At 33.7% G+C, this 16,021-nt stretch overlaps 1 protein-coding gene across 2 annotated transcripts in view; it reads right to left on the reverse strand.

Annotated features, from left to right (window-relative positions):
• Positions 1-16,021, reverse strand: part of RYR3 (ryanodine receptor 3) — a 197,146-nt gene that overhangs the window by 21,075 nt on the left and 160,050 nt on the right. For both annotated transcript variants that reach the window (XM_086892711.1, XM_086892710.1), the window contains exons 74-89: positions 15,134-15,246; positions 11,087-11,183; positions 9,387-9,496; positions 8,528-8,579; positions 7,799-7,849; positions 7,407-7,506; positions 7,120-7,199; positions 6,702-6,778; positions 5,004-5,077; positions 4,740-4,757; positions 4,172-4,252; positions 3,795-3,883; positions 3,305-3,433; positions 2,864-2,968; positions 1,812-1,893; positions 170-1,491 (exon numbers count right to left, since the gene is read on the reverse strand). In XM_086892711.1, the coding sequence (XP_086748837.1) occupies positions 170-1,491; positions 1,812-1,893; positions 2,864-2,968; positions 3,305-3,433; positions 3,795-3,883; positions 4,172-4,252; positions 4,740-4,757; positions 5,004-5,077; positions 6,702-6,778; positions 7,120-7,199; positions 7,407-7,506; positions 7,799-7,849; positions 8,528-8,579; positions 9,387-9,496; positions 11,087-11,183; positions 15,134-15,246 (2,580 nt within the window). The remainder of the gene's footprint in view (positions 1-169; positions 1,492-1,811; positions 1,894-2,863; positions 2,969-3,304; positions 3,434-3,794; positions 3,884-4,171; positions 4,253-4,739; positions 4,758-5,003; positions 5,078-6,701; positions 6,779-7,119; positions 7,200-7,406; positions 7,507-7,798; positions 7,850-8,527; positions 8,580-9,386; positions 9,497-11,086; positions 11,184-15,133; positions 15,247-16,021) is intronic.

The following is a 16,021-nucleotide window of genomic DNA, read 5'->3' on the forward strand; positions in this document are numbered from 1 at the left end:
GTTGGTTTTTGAATGTGTAGAGATTATCAAGTAGGTTCTTACTGATAATATATATTAATCAGTTAAATATAAAATTATCTGTTATTAGCATTCAGTAGTTTATTAGTAGGTATTGTAATTATCATTATTAATATCATCTTAAAAGAAATTGAAAATCTCTTCAATTTACCTGTAATCTTTTTTTCTTATGAACTGTATTTTCCAATGGCGTCTGGATCTCAGTACCAAGGATTTCTGAAATATCTCCAAGTCCAGCATCATGACCATGTTTTGATCCTTCTTTCTTTGTAGGAATGCCAAAAATGTCTGCAATTATGTCAGCTTCTCCCTTTTCACTCTTCACAAATTCCCCAAGTTCAGCTCTTATGCCATGCTCAACACCTTCAGCTTTTTCTGCTTCCATAACATCATCGTGGATTCCAAACTGTGTTGGATCAGGCATATCCCCTAGTATTTTTGTAACTTTTATGTTTTTGGCTCCTTCAACCAGGCCACCCCCAAATACAGTGCTCCAAAGAATCTGGAATACTCCCCACACTATAGAAAAGAACATTTGGAATGTCCCTACAAATAATATCCAGAAAAAGGAGAAAAATACTTTCACCATCTCTTTTACTGTCATCTTTTTAACTTTCCTGTATTGTTTCCTAAGGTTCTTCACAGTGACCATTTTAAAAAAGTTGGCAACATTCTTCTTTACTGCAACACAGGCCACTGCAAAAGCTGAAGCAGGTTCCAGGGACTTTGCTTCTTCCTCATCATCTCCAATATCCACTACATAAGCAGGCTCTGCCTCTTCCTCCTCCTCGGGCCTCTCAGATGAATCTGTTTCAGAGATCTGGGATGCTAACTGCATTTCAAAAATTGTGTCCTCACAAAAATTCACAAAGAGTTCCATTTTTTCTTGCTCTCCACCTTCATTTACAACATCAAATATGAACTGTCTTTTAGATTCTTTCACCTGTGGCTTCTCCCACTGCATTCTACTGGATTCACTGATTTCAAAGTAAACTCTTTCTATTTTCTTGGCCCCACCCATTATTTCAATACGCCCGAGGTATGGTTCAAAGTAATTAAGAACACTTTCTGCAGGCTCAAGTAAGCTCTGAAGGCGTGGATCATTAGGCATGTGTTCTGAAAGGTTTGTTAGCAATACTACTACATTAAATCCAATGTCTTTGGCTGGTTCGTGGAATCTTTCCACGAAGTCAACATAATTAAACATGTCGTTTTCATCAGCTTCTGTACAGGACAGCAGGAATTCAATCTCTGACTGTATGTATTGTTTTTGAGCCTCCATTGATTTCTGAAATTCTTTCTTGGAAATGATTCCTTTACCATCTGGATCATACTCTTTGAAGGCATCTGAATTGGTCAGATCTTTTAACTTCAGGAACATGTCAAAGAACTTCAAAATCATTTCAACATTGCTAGATGATTCTACAAGCGTGTCCACCATTTGTTTTCCAATAGTTCCATTTACAACATTACCTAAGTAGTGTGTTATAACAGAAAGTTATTTGACAGCTACATTTTAAATAATGACATTTCATATTTGTGCTGAAAACAGAACAAAAATGTTCTTAAATATTAGCCTTTTTTTCTTACAACATGCTCTTCTCTAGCAGTCCTCTATTTCATGACTATGTATATTCCAGAATAATTCTTAAATAAATAAGAAGAATGTATTTTCCCCACAAAATTACATAATAGCAATTAAAAAGCAGTTTAGAAAGATGAACGAAATAATTGCGCTTTACACTAGGAAGGTGAGATAATAATATTTGACCATAAAGAAAAGCAGGTCCAACCTTCAAGCAGTGACAGGAGCATCACTACCATATCCTTTAGTAGATCTAGAAGCTCCTTAAGCAATTCAATCTGAGCAGAGTCCTAAAAAAAAAAAAAAAAAAAAAAAAAAGACTGTAGGATTGTTTTTAATTTTTATTTATATGGAAAATTAAATAAATTTATAGAAAAATGGTATTAAAGATGATCAGCTAAATTTCATTCACATTATTCAGCAATATTTGATTGTCATTTTATTATGATTGCTATCAGAAGTCTAATACAACGTGCAACTTACTACAGTAGAGGTATTGACACTATAAAGTTAACCCAAAGCATTAAGGAGTACCAAAGTGCGGGTAAGGGACAGCAGAAACAAAAAAAACTTGGTTGCTACACAGATCTGAAAGTATCTGTCTCAGAAAGAATCCATCCTTTTTCATTTCACTGGCAATATTTAATAGCATAATGCATTACCACTCAAAGAGGACTGGAACTGTTTGGTTTCATTACAGAACATGATAAGTCTAACATAGATCTGTGTTTGACATTAAGGCCATAAATACCATTCTCAAAATTCTGATTTATTTCTATAGGGTGGGAAGAAATCTTGTAAGTCAGAGGATATCAGAGACACTGAATAAGAAAGGAATTTACTGTTACAGAGTAAATTCAGTGCAGAGCTTGGCTGCATGGATACGTTAAGCAGAAGTCACAGAAGAACACAGAATCCTGGCACTGTGGAGTGAGACTCCACTGTGCTTTGTACAGAGACATGAACACTGCCTGTGCCACCATGCTCAGTGTCTTTGATTAATTAACTGGATAAGTTGACCAAATGTCACACTCCCTCCCTGTTTGGATGTTTCTCATCTTTTCTCTTGGCCTGCTTGTCTTCAGCATGGGAGCCATGCTTTTAATGGTGCTTCTGCTCTGACAGATCCTCCGGTTTTGGCAACAGGGAGGAAGGGGGAAAACTGCCACCGTCATTATCAGAAAGGTATAACTGAGCTGTAAATGTCAAGTTTGGTTTTAGTAAAGGTGAGTGCACAGTGACAATTGACATTGAAAATACCTGTGAAAGTTTCATTTGCATATTGGCAAACACATGAAGAAAGCCAACAACTGCATCCCACAGCCTGCTATGAGCCAGACTCTGTTGATTACCTATGCAAGGGCCCTTAAAACAATAAGAAAAACAAATTTATGTCAAATAAACCAAAACAAATAAATCAAAAAGAAGTTTCAGGCAGCCATGAAGCTACATGAGAAGGTTTTCCAAGACCTCTGGCTATCTAGTGCATAAATACCAAATTGTATCCTGTTAAATACATCGCTGTTTGTGTGTTTTAGTTTTCACTTTACACTGGTCCAGTGATTCCATGTAACTTTATCAAAATCAAAAAAAAAAAAAAAAAAAAAGTGCAAAGCATTTAGAAATTTTTGAAAGAATATGATCATGCTGTGTGAGCATAGAACTTCTCTGTTAGTACCTTGAGAAATACATTCTGTTTACCTGGATATATTCTGTAAGAGAATTGAATATTTGTTTGGTGACAGCCAAAGCCTTAGAAAAGTTACGTTGTCCTGATTCATCAATTACATCCTTTCCTGAATAGTACCAATAGAAGTCACTGATGGATTCCTAAGAAAAAAACAGTGTTACATTTTCTAGTTTTGAATTCTCTATCCAGTATTTACTGCCTGCATTTGTATCACAAAAACTTGAATGAGCAATTCAAATGAAATTTTGCATATATGGAATATTTCTCATTTTTCACTCTCTTCAGAAGTGAGCAATGAAATCCATTATCAAACATCTAATTTCACACAGAATTCTGAAATATCATCTGTTTTCAAAGGAAAAAAAGAAATAAATAAAAATTCTTAATTTTAGGTATCCTTTTAGAGAGAATTTTTACATTTGATTCCAATAAAATGTGAATCCACAGAAGTGAAGGAAAGGCAAATATGTTTTACTCCATTTTTGTTTGTTTTTTACTCACCTGAAGACGCAAGAGATAGTCAACAGTACTAATGATAATATTCACTGTTGTGGTGTTGCCCATCTGAGTACGTAAGTAATTTTGAAAATCTGAAATAAGAAGTGATTTGTGCTTGGTTAATATATAAAGGGGAAAAAATACAACATTATTTTTCTATTTTTGTGGGGAATGCCTTCTTTTTAATGTCTTGTTGGATACAGATGCTTATGTGGTAGAAATTGAACTTTAAATCTCAATGTAAATATATAACTGAGGAATTGTTTTCTAGGTAACTTAGACCAGGCTCTACTAGTAATATACTAAACACCAAATCGTTGCACTCTGTTTAGGAACAGATTCACCACTAATTTTCTACAAAATTAATTAAGTTCTCTTACCATTGTTATGCCCTTCACAGAGAAGTTGCAAAAATCTAAATAGATCTCGAGTAAATTCATCATGCTGCAAGACTTTTTCACCTTTAAAATATATAAATACAATGATTATGTGACAATTGTTATGATTAGTTATGCAGAACATATAATCTTACAGTAACCTTTTAAACTGGAATTTTAATAAAAGAACCAGTATTTGAAAGCGTTAAAGCAATTTAAAAGAAACGGACTGATAATAATGAAAAGAAAAACTGAGACAGAAAAAGCAGAGCCAAGTATTTAGCACTCCAATGCATCCATGGTTAAAAAAACAACACTAATTTGAAAAAAAAAAGGCAACGGGATATATATCTAATAAGTAAATTGTTAGTCATAACTAAAATCATGCCTTAAATATGAGTGACACTTCTGTTATAAGCATCAAACTCTTTATTTAAGCTAAACACACAACCTGCTGCAGACCATAAAGCTAAACCTAAAGATATCTGAGAAGATGCAATGAGAGATTTCTCTGTGTATTTGCAACACACTTTTGCAACAATAGTATCAAAAACTGTAAACCCAAACATACCACGCTCACGAACGATGACTGTGGATCAAAGAAAAATAACAAGAATACAAGATAAGAATATTGGAAGTTACAATATTTTTCTTAAAAGTTATTGTTAAAGATATTGTAAAAAAAAAAAGAGCATATTCAGAACCCAGAGCCTAGAATTACTTATAACAAATTTAACAATAGAAACCTCAAGCCACAGTAAATAACAGTTCTAGTTAAAGAAGGGAGCACAAATAATGTTTGAAGCACTGGTGGAATCAATTTCATTCTACTTACGAGTTCCTTCTTCAGTAACCATTCCCAGGCCTTCTGCTTTATTCTGTCTCTCAAAGGCATTCAAGTCAAGAACACTTAAATTTAAACAAAAAGAAAAATAACAGAAACATGAAAAATTACTATAGTAACCAATGGAAAATAATTTTCTTCTACATAATTTTTAGAGGCCTTCAACAACTGTTCTTGACCCACTACAACATGCATTGCCTCATATTTTATTTAATATTCGTATTAAGTTAATGAGTTTTGGATGAAACTAAGGGTCCGGTGTCCAACTCTGAGAAGAAATGAGTCTCAGGTCAAGCCTCACCACTTACCTAACTTCACTCCTGATAATGTAATTCACAGTTTCATGTACAAATGAGGAGTGGGAAAGGAGCCTGAAATACTACTTTTTATGTTTAAAAGAACACCAAAAAGATAGTACCACCAAAAGGACAATCTGCTGCTGTTTCTTTCTCAGACTGTTTTCCACTAAGTTGTCACTATTACTTTTATTATATTGTTTTTTGCATATATTATTCATGGTTATGTTATTCAGAAGATGTATGGAATTCCTGAATCTTTATGCAGAAAACAGAAATGTAATCAGAGGTTCCATATTTTCCAGGGTCAAAAAACACTGACATCTGAATTTTATTTTGTTAACTTGGCATAGCTCAGCACATGGAATAGCAAATCATGATTCTTCTCACTATGCAGTTGGAATACTTTAGTTCAAGCCATCCAATATAATTCTATCATTATCTAATTTTAGTTCAGTTAAATAGCAGTGCAGTCACTTACTCAATCTAGTGACAGCATTAAAACTGAAAGCATTTCTTAAAGAATAATTTTCATTCTCTTACCATGTTCAAGTTTTATCAATATCTCTTTTAATGAAGTCCTGAATAATACATATACACAATTGGTAACAATATCACAGCAGGGCCTGTCTGAGCAAATCTCTGCTAAAGTGTTTTACATAAATGAAAAAAATCCAAGGCAGATATTATTTAATTAGGCTGCAACTATTCAACAATAATTTCTGCAATGCATTCCTTCCACATTTCATCCTCTATTCATACAGCTGCTATACTTCTAATTTCCAGTCTCCTCTTTCAGAACCCTTCTGGTTCAGAGAAAAAGATTGTCTACTGTAAGAGTAATCAAAAACACCAGCAAGTTTCCATCTTCTGTATGGGAGTCCTTTACCTAAACTGATTTGAGCTGTTTTTTCAAGGGAATGGACTACTACTGTCTCACTGGTCACATGCCAGCTCTAACAAACCTGATACCTATGCAGAGGATTCAGAAGAGACAGAGATTATGCAACTTGCCAGAAATGTGCAGAAACTGACAGCTTAGTAAAGCTCCAGTGGCCTGTCTCTCCCTTAGTGGCGGCTTTCCTCCATCCTCAGAACCCACCAGACAAAAACCTTGAGGAATCTAGGATCAGTAAAAGAGCCATTATCTTTTACTTTTCTGCCTCTTCAAACTAAACCTTCAAAGGCATGTGCAGTCTTTTGCTTTACTTTCTCCTTTGGAAGAATACTCAAAAAGATTAACAGGCTATTCCTGTGATTCACAAAACTTTCCCACAAGAGTTCTACAACCTGTGACTCCTGTAATTCAAACCTCACACATCCATCTGCACTGAGGAATAAGCCACCAACATGAATAAAATGGAACTTGTAATAATGCAATTTATGGTTTTACCTGCAGGACTGCATCAAGCCAGAGAGGCTTTGAAAAAATCCAGCATCCTTTTTCTCCTTTAGGTAGTCTAGCATTTTCTAAACGTTGTATATTTTTGAAGGGAAAAAATACAATGTTAACAATATATTATAATTATTAATTAATATTTATAAACCAAAATAAAATAGTAAAATAAGTAAGTACCCTTATAATTCATGACATTAAAATTATATTAATTAAAGTTTTTGAATTAGTTCTGTGAAATGCAACTCACTGGCAAAAAATAATACAATTGCTCTTGCACCAAAAATACACTGATGTTTCTTCACTGTTTGGCTTAAAATTAAGTGCACTAATTTAAACAACAGGACACTAAAATTCACAAAATTACTTGCCTCATTTATGCAAGCAAGACTCACAGTAGTTAGAAAAGCCTTACCTGTTGAACTATGGTGTTTCCACCATTTAGAATAGCAATACCAAGTTTCAGTGTTTCAACAACCATGGGTCCTGTATGACCTGTCAAAACAAGGACACACTTCTTAAAACTTGCAGTTATGAACTCTTCAATCAGAAATGCAGTCCGGAACTTTTAGTTAGTGCAGTTTTCACTGACATTTGTTTTGCCTCATTAACTGTCATTCAGAAGCTGTATATGATATGTACATGATAAGTTTCATGGTATAACACACCCATGTAAATTTTAAAGATATCACAGAGCATTACCTTTGCTTGCACTAATCATCTGAAGGACCATCTCAGCAGCTCCACGATCATGTAAGCGAGCTTGCTGATAGAGAGTTCTCTGTTTTTCCATTTCTTTCTCCTGGGTTTGGGAACAAAAATGAGAACAGACTACAGATTGGAATGGATCCAGGAAAAATAGGAAGATGAGAAATCTGAAGTTGTTGAAGACCATCTGTCTCCAAAATCCATGGGTTGTTTGATTCCAAAGCTTCAAAATACCCCATCTTTCTTTCATATGAATAACCTAGTAAATCAGCTCACTGTGTTCAACACAAAATGTGTTATGCTATTTTTGCATTTATTCTAGCGGACATATTTAAAATACTTCCACATTAGATTATGAGAAAAAAAAATGTTGTTTAAACTCTCACCTCAAATGTCTTTTCTTTTTCTTCATCACCCTCTTCTTCTTCCTGACAGCTCTTTTTACGTTAAAAACAGAAACCAGAAGATCTTGCTTATTATGAAACATAATGACTATTTTTGCTATAGTATTTCTACAAAAATGGCCAAATAATTTTTTAAAAGCAATTACAAAAGGTAGTAAGAAGCTTTTAAAAACCTGTAATTGTAAATGTTTGTGTTCATCCACACTAAGAAGCTGATATTCCCTAACGTATGAGTATTTCAGGGTATTCATCCAACTACATACACACCCTGTAATTGCGGCTATATAGTCTTGTGCCATATCTCTATTTCCATATTTCTCTTCACAGTCAAGCTCTCATCATGAGTCAGCTGTAATCAATGTGTTGCAAAAACTGACTGTGACAGACTTCAAGTATTAACTCAAAAATAATTACCCAAAGAATAAAGATAACTAAAGGGTTTAAACTGCTCATGAGTTAATCATATGCAAAAAAAGTGCCAAGTGAAAGGAACAGGACTGCACCTACTGGAATTTTATAAAATTGTTTTAACATAGGAAATTTCTCATGCATATATATAAAACTCTGAACAGCATTTGCTTCATTAAAAATACAGATACTAGGATCAAGCACTCCATGTAAGAAACAGAAAGAAAAGATTTAAGAAGCATCTAAAGTTAATGGGAAGTACCTAAATGCAGTGAGGGATGGAGCTTGAAATTAAATACTTACTTTTGCCATCATGGCAGAATAGGCAATATATAGAGGATCATGTTCTAGATTGCTGTGAAGAGTAAAAAATATGTTAAATTATTTTAAGATACAGTAATATGAAGATGTCATACGCCCTTTTTTATTAAGGGTATTTTATTAAAGTAGTCTACTTGGAAAGCTATTACACTTGAAAATTGTGTCATGAATGACTTCTCTTATCTAAATCCAAGTCTCCAAGGTTTTACTAAAACAATTGAAAGCTATGTTTGTGCATTCAATTTAGTCATGTTGGGTCATCATTGGCTTTTGAAGGTGCAGGAAAGCAATATGGAGCTATAAATCAAAATAATTATAACTGTCAGATGGTAAGATTTTATTAGTCATACAGTTTTTCTGTATATGAAACTCTGGAGTACTCATAAAAATCTAATTCTAATCATTTTAATCAACAACCTAAAGTCAAAACAGAAACTGGCAATGATATTTGTAAACATCAACAAAACCTTTTCTGACTTAGAGTAAAATGTGATGAATACCAAAATCAAAACCACATATCTATTACCAGGAGAGACCAGGGCAAGGTACTCTGATAAAACCTGCAATTCCTGTAGAATTAGTGTTTCTATGAGAAGTCATGCTCAATCATTTCTGCATTGGGTATTTACCAAGCTTTTAAAATGTCAAAAATAGTCAATACTTATCTCAGTGTAAAGGTTATACTGAGTTTAAATACAAACACTAATGAAACTGAGAGAGAAAAAGGTATTCACCACGTACAATAATGAACTACACTTGTGTTAAATCACTTTGTTAATGTTACTAAAATTCAGTTACTGTGTGCTTTTACTCAATGTGCTTTTCCACACAGCTCTTTTACCTTCTCTCTGTAAGAGCACTGCGACTAAAATAGAGGATAATCTGATGGAGTGGATCAGGATGGTTTTTCTCAGTCTCTTCTTCTTCCTCTTCATCTTTTTTTGGAGATGTCTGTCTCAAGATTTAGAATATAAAAGTTAAGTTTCATAAGTAAGAAAAAAATTCAGTAATTAAGCTTAGGAAAGGATTTCAGTAATTTTATTCTATCCAATTTGTATTAACTGCCTGTGTTAATCTTATTCAGGGGTTTACAGCATAACCTGCAACATTATATGCCTGTATGACTCTAAAGAGATAAGAGTACATGATTTTTATTCATGTTTTTGTAACTTAAAAAATTCTCATTTGCAAGGTATTGAGAACAAGACTGGGAAATTTTGGGGAAGCCTTATTCAAGAGAAATCATGCATCTCCAGTTGGCCTGAATTGAAAGGAAATTCTAGCTCAATTATTTCATAGTATAATACTGTAATAATTTTTAATAACATCATTATACACATAGTATTCAGACTAGTGTTTGATACAATATTTTCATATATCATTTCTAAGTAACCTTAGTTTCAATTAATGTTCATTATTGTAAACTTCAAACATTTTTTGGCAGTTAAAAATATAATATAGTCAGAACTGGCCAAAGATTAGTATATTACCCTTACCTTGCTTGTGCTTTGCAGAAACACCTTTGCAGTGGTTCTGGTTATTGTAGGTTTATTGCAATTACAGTAATAATTGTAATTACAGAAGTTTAATTTACTTCTGTAGGAAATCTGAAAGAATTGCAGATACTGCTTTGCTTAATGGCCTCATTCTTTACTTTTACAAGAAACAACAAATTCAAACAAAGACTGACCACGTAATTGTCCAGAGCACGTGAAGAATGTCCCTGCCCATGGCAGGGGGGTTGGAACTAGATGATCTCTACAGTCTCTTCCAACCCCACATCTCTATGGTATCAGATATAATGAGTCTTTAACAAGCACAACATGGCTGCTTTTGTTAGCACTGAGGCACTTGCAGATGCATCTGCATGTGGTCCATAAAGCTGCATATTAACTTTCATGGTGTTTGGAGACTGTGGAGATAAATTCCTTGGAGGATATTTGACAAGCTAACCACATAGAGGGAAGAGAAAGAGCAGTAGGCATTCTGAATCAATGTTCACTACCAAAATCCTGAAGTTTACCAATCACTTTTGTCAAGTACACAGGTAAACTACATTTTTGCTGAATATGGCTGCATATATTTACTTCTCCTTATGGTGCATCAAAAAGGAAAACAGCAAAATTAATTTGTATCAAAGCTGAAAATGTTAAAATTAATTATGCATAAAAAAAATTAAAAGGGAAAAGGATCAACAGTGTAAAGCTTAAAAAAAAACCCAGTAAATGATATATACAAACAGAAATTACCATAATGACAAAAATAGTCTGACTGTTCATCTGATTCATTTGTCTTCCCAAGAATGAGTATTGCATAGCTCATCTGAAGGCTTAAATCCCCTTAATGCACTTCAGTGCGCATCACAGGATAAATGTCTTTTTGACTACAGCAGAAAATGACCTTATGCTCTGAAGCATAAGGATTAATATTTTATAACTTTATGCATACAGTACACAAAAATTAAATATAGTTTATAATAGATACATAGAATACACACTGAAGTGGGCATTGAAATATATGCCCAGTTATGTCAGTACTTACAGCCAAATCCTGAACTAGTTTCTCCTCAAATGAATATTCCTCTGTTTCTATCCAAAAGTTCTGATAGCCATTGAGGAAGAGGTTAATAGAACGGTGCCTGGGGGGGGTTGTGAAAGTGAGATCAAGAGGGGTAACGGAACAGAGTATAACAGCTCAGATGGTTAATGGTTAGTAAGGATACATATTTGTACAATTCTGATCCTCTGATTGGTCAGTGAAAGCTAAATGCAAAACATAACTAACATTCAGTGACAAATCTGCAGGTACTTTTGAACATTCTTACTGGTTTTATACACATATTTATACATTATTTTTTTATTTTGAAGACTAAAAAAGGCCTCAAATACATTATACACGAAACTGCAGGACTGATACCTTAATGGAAGCATGAGAAAAACACACACTTGAACAGACTGAGAATGAGCGAGTGGGGTTTACATCCACAAGGCGTGAATCAAAATTGCTAGATTTAGGACATCAAGACAGCAGACACTGGCCATCAACACTAAAGTAATTATCAAGTGCTTTCTAGCATAATATCTACAGACAGTCATTGCCTTCTTCCACAGAAAGAAGCCTAGCCTCAGCTTCTTGTGTCCCAGTTCCAAATTGGGGCAGTATTAGCATGTCCTCAAAGAACTTGCACTAGAAATATACAAAACCTGTTCTATAACATAATGACCAGTTTTAGAAAACACTAAGTCATATTAATTGCTACTGTATAATATTCATTAATTTAACTTTCCACAGAAAATAAAAGTCATGGCAATAAGACTACACATAATGATGGCAAAATAATTCCATCTTTACATTATTTTGGGGGAAAATCTTTTTCTGAGCTACACTACATGAGGTTAGAAAGGCTGTTCATGCAGCCTTTTCATTTACTTTTATCCTTTTGAAATTACTTTCATTTACTTTTTATCCAAAAAAGCAATAAAAATGTGCTGCATATACACCATTAAATACCTTTTAGATACACTGTTTACACAAATCAGTATTTTATAATGAAATAGCTATTGAGTCAACACTTTAGTCTCACTTGCTGACACTGGTGCTGTTTTATTATCAAATTTCAAAAACTGACCAATCAGAATCCCCTCTGAAAATTGTACAAATCCATGTTTTTATGATAATATCAAATCATGGCTGGGAAGGAAGAAGTGGGCGCATAAGCAAGAGGCTCTCCACAAGTTACATTACCGTTAACTTGAGTATAAGCCTGTCATACTGAGTTTTTTCATGTACTTTTTCCAGCCAAACACGTTGAAAGGTGCTCAGGAAGAAATTGCTAATTTTGTGTCTGAAGAAAAGCATATAGGTTTTCATTGAAGAAAGGCACAGGTTAAATTCAATAAAGTAGTCAGAAAGAATGTATTCGTAAACCGTGTTTGAAAAATTGCCATGTACAACTTTGCTGTATCTATGTGCATACACAGATGACAGACAATAAGACAAAGTTTTTTCAAATTAATTTCCTTAAAACATCAAACATAAATAGACACATCTCAGAGAAAACACTTATCACATAAGACACTTTTTCAAAGCCATGAACATTCAATAAACACAGAAGATGAAGTATTAGTACTTCCTAATGTAACTGATGTTTGATTCTTTGAAAAATGCAATTTTTAAAAAAATATAGCTATTTGTTTTGTATCTCAGGCATTTTTCATCAAAGGGAGTTCTTGGACTTTTTATGATAGAAATTCAAGTAATTTTTTTGTGATTTAACGAACACCTTCATATCAATGAATATGTCCATTTCTGAAATATCTTACTGAAATTCCTAAAAGCTGATAGACATTAGAAAGAGTTTTGCAGAGAATTACCTTAAGGTCTGAGTTTAAAATTAAACTATACTGAAAGCCATCAAAATATCTGGAAAATTTTCAAAATAGTAAGCTTAATATTTAATGAAGATTTATCTTTTCTAGGATAAATGAAAGGTTCCTAACATAATATTTGTTTACTGCCCTTTAAATTAATTAATTCTAGCATCAAAGTTAGAACTAACACTCCCAACACAAAGTTGCTACTAAGATGAGGAAATAGACAAGATAGAGAGCTGTATTTTAAACTCTGGATCAAAGAGATTTAAATAGTTCCTAGAATAAATCATACCCCACTTGAAATAATCTCCCTAGGGTTCAGACATGTCTGAGCAATGCTGTCAATTTAGATGATGGAGATTGTTATAATAGTGTGATAGCCTTATTTTCCTGTCAGAATCCTGTGATTTATCTAGGGGGGAAAAAAAAAACCCTGACTATAAGCTAGTGAACTTTAAAACTTTGGTTTGTACCTATCAGTTGAGCAATATACCTAGAAGCTTGCTGATGGCAGCAGGGTTGGAACAGATGATATTTAAAGGTCCATTCCAACCCAAACTGTTTCATGACTTTAGGATTTCAAGTTCTATCTGTTTTTTAACTCTTGCCTGTTGTGAAGAGCAGAGAGCACAATTAATTGTCAAAAACAGTTTTATGAGAGTTCATTTTTAGCAACTACAAAATGAAATAGCTGGGTAGATTCACCTCATATTCATATTCAAATTAGGATTAAACTGCTCCACAAAGTCTACCATAAAGTTTGAGAAGAAAAAGTTCAAGAAAAGTTTTTAACACAAAAATATTTTAAAAGTATTTACAGATTACATTTCAATACGGTATATTCCATATTTTATTGAAAACAAAAAAAAATAATTTAAAGATTCATAACCTACTTTGCCTCTTGTCAAATGTTGCATCAACCTCAAATACAAAAAATAAAAGTGGGTGTTTTGTAAGACAAAAAAAGGATGAGCCCTTTTAACGTTTGGGTGCTCATGCATTTATTCTAAACATTTTAAGAACTTACAAGGGCAGAATATGATTGTAAAAAAAAAAACTTGCTCACAAAAAGGTTGTACTGAAATGATATTTCTTCATACCACTTCCTCCTGCTTTGCCAAACACAGCTCTTGAAAATGGAAGAGTTGATACTGTTTAAAGAAGGCCTGATGGTAGCATGAGAACTTGGAGAAGTTAGTATAATCTAGAACTACTCATTTTTGTAAAGGAAGGTTGTGTGCTTTTTAAGATATAAACTGGCTTTTTATTTGTCCTGTGCAAAACTAATGTTCCTCCAGTGTGTTAGTGGCACAGCTAGAGAGCTTTGGCTAAAGACCTTTACACCAAGTGTGTAAATTTGCTTTAATAAAAGCATTTAAAAATCCAACTCAACTCTTCAGTTAAATACTTCACCAAAAATCTTTGAATAATAATATTAAACACAAAAAGTGAAAAATTGCAGAAAGTGAGAAGCAAACTTAATTAAAGATGTCCTTAACCTCTATCTAAATAAAATTCAGATTTTTAAGAAAAGAGTAAAGGAAGTTACTCCAGTGCCATATGATCTTAATATTCTACTTAAAGCAAGTAGATGGATCCAGGTACAGGATGCATTTTACCTTGGACTTTGTGTTATCTACATTCAACTGGAATATGAAGCAGAGCAACATAGAAGAGTAAAATAACATTCTGCAGTGCTCTCTGCACTGCTCTGCCCCAATAGTCGCTTTAATTCATATAACATTCTGATGTAGTAGCTTAAGATTGGCCCAGGCAAGCTACAGAGCATGAAGTGTTCATGCAAAAGGAGAGGACGAGCCATACAAAATTAAAAAAAGACAAGAAAAAAAAAAGAGAGAGAAGAAAATAAAAAAACCACACGAGAATAGAGTAAAAAGAGCAACCAATCAGAGACAAAAAATGGACAGAAACAGCAACATCTGAACGATTTTCACAGGTAAGTTGTGGAACTATATAGAATAACAGACAAAAATGAAGCATGTTATCCTTACGGTGTTTTCCCACTCAGATTATTTGTCATGAGATGACTATTTTGCTACTATGAGAAATTAGCTGATGACTAATAAATTCTTGTCTCTTAAAAATACATACACCTAACAACCAACAAACATGTAGGTAAACACGCAAGCAGTATTTACACTCAGTACACAATGCAAACAAAAGTTATGAAGAAATAAACCTTCCAGCCACTTACCTTGGCAGGTTGTATAATGGTGCCATTCTGAAACATGCAACAACAGCCCTTTTGCGTTGTTTGGACAGGAGTTTGTGCCAAACAGCTTTTTTTGATCTCAGTGGTTGTTCAACCTATGGGAAAAGAGCATCTAGTATATGCAATGAAAACTTTTCAACTTTCATCCAAAATTTTCTATTCAGCTAGTGGTTAGCTAGTTAGCAAAGTAGAAAATGTTACCAATGCTCTGCATCATCTGAGAAAAATTATCTTTTGGGGCTATATTTTTTTTTATTAATAAGGAAAAATATTGGAGACCTTCTATATAGAAATCTCTCCGTTTATTCAGACAAGCTCAAAATGATAGAATATATCATGTGCGGGACTTCTTGGTAAATTTCAGAAAATGTTATTTTGTCTGTTTCTAACAATGCATATTCAGTTTATGTGAATGTATTTCTGTGCTATATCATTTGTGAATGGAATGGATTAACTTTATGTAGGAAGAGTACAAATGCCATTCTGTATTTGAATTCCATCATTTGGATGAACAGGCAAGCAACTCAACAGTTTCTACAGCATCCTATGATGCAGAAATAGGAGACAGCCTAAACTCAGTATATTAAAAGTAAGTGCAGCAGCAAACACCTCTTCCTAAAATCACATGGTTTTCAGCTACTGCACAGAGATGATTTGTGTGCTATTCTTGTGACTGTTCATGCAGTTTTGCAGAAATATATCCTGAGTTTTCCCTGCAGCTAAATGGAGGCACTTCAACAGACTACACTCAAAACTTTGCATACATGCACATCTGTATTTGCATGAGTACTTGCACGCACACATGTACAAAACCCTAAGTTTTATCTGGACACTTTAATGATGACAGTCACTGTACCTGAAATAATCTCT

Source organism: Cyanistes caeruleus, chromosome 6 (assembly GCF_971803275.1).
Source record: "Cyanistes caeruleus chromosome 6, bCyaCae1.hap1.1, whole genome shotgun sequence".
Taxonomy (NCBI): Eukaryota; Metazoa; Chordata; class Aves; order Passeriformes; family Paridae; genus Cyanistes; species Cyanistes caeruleus.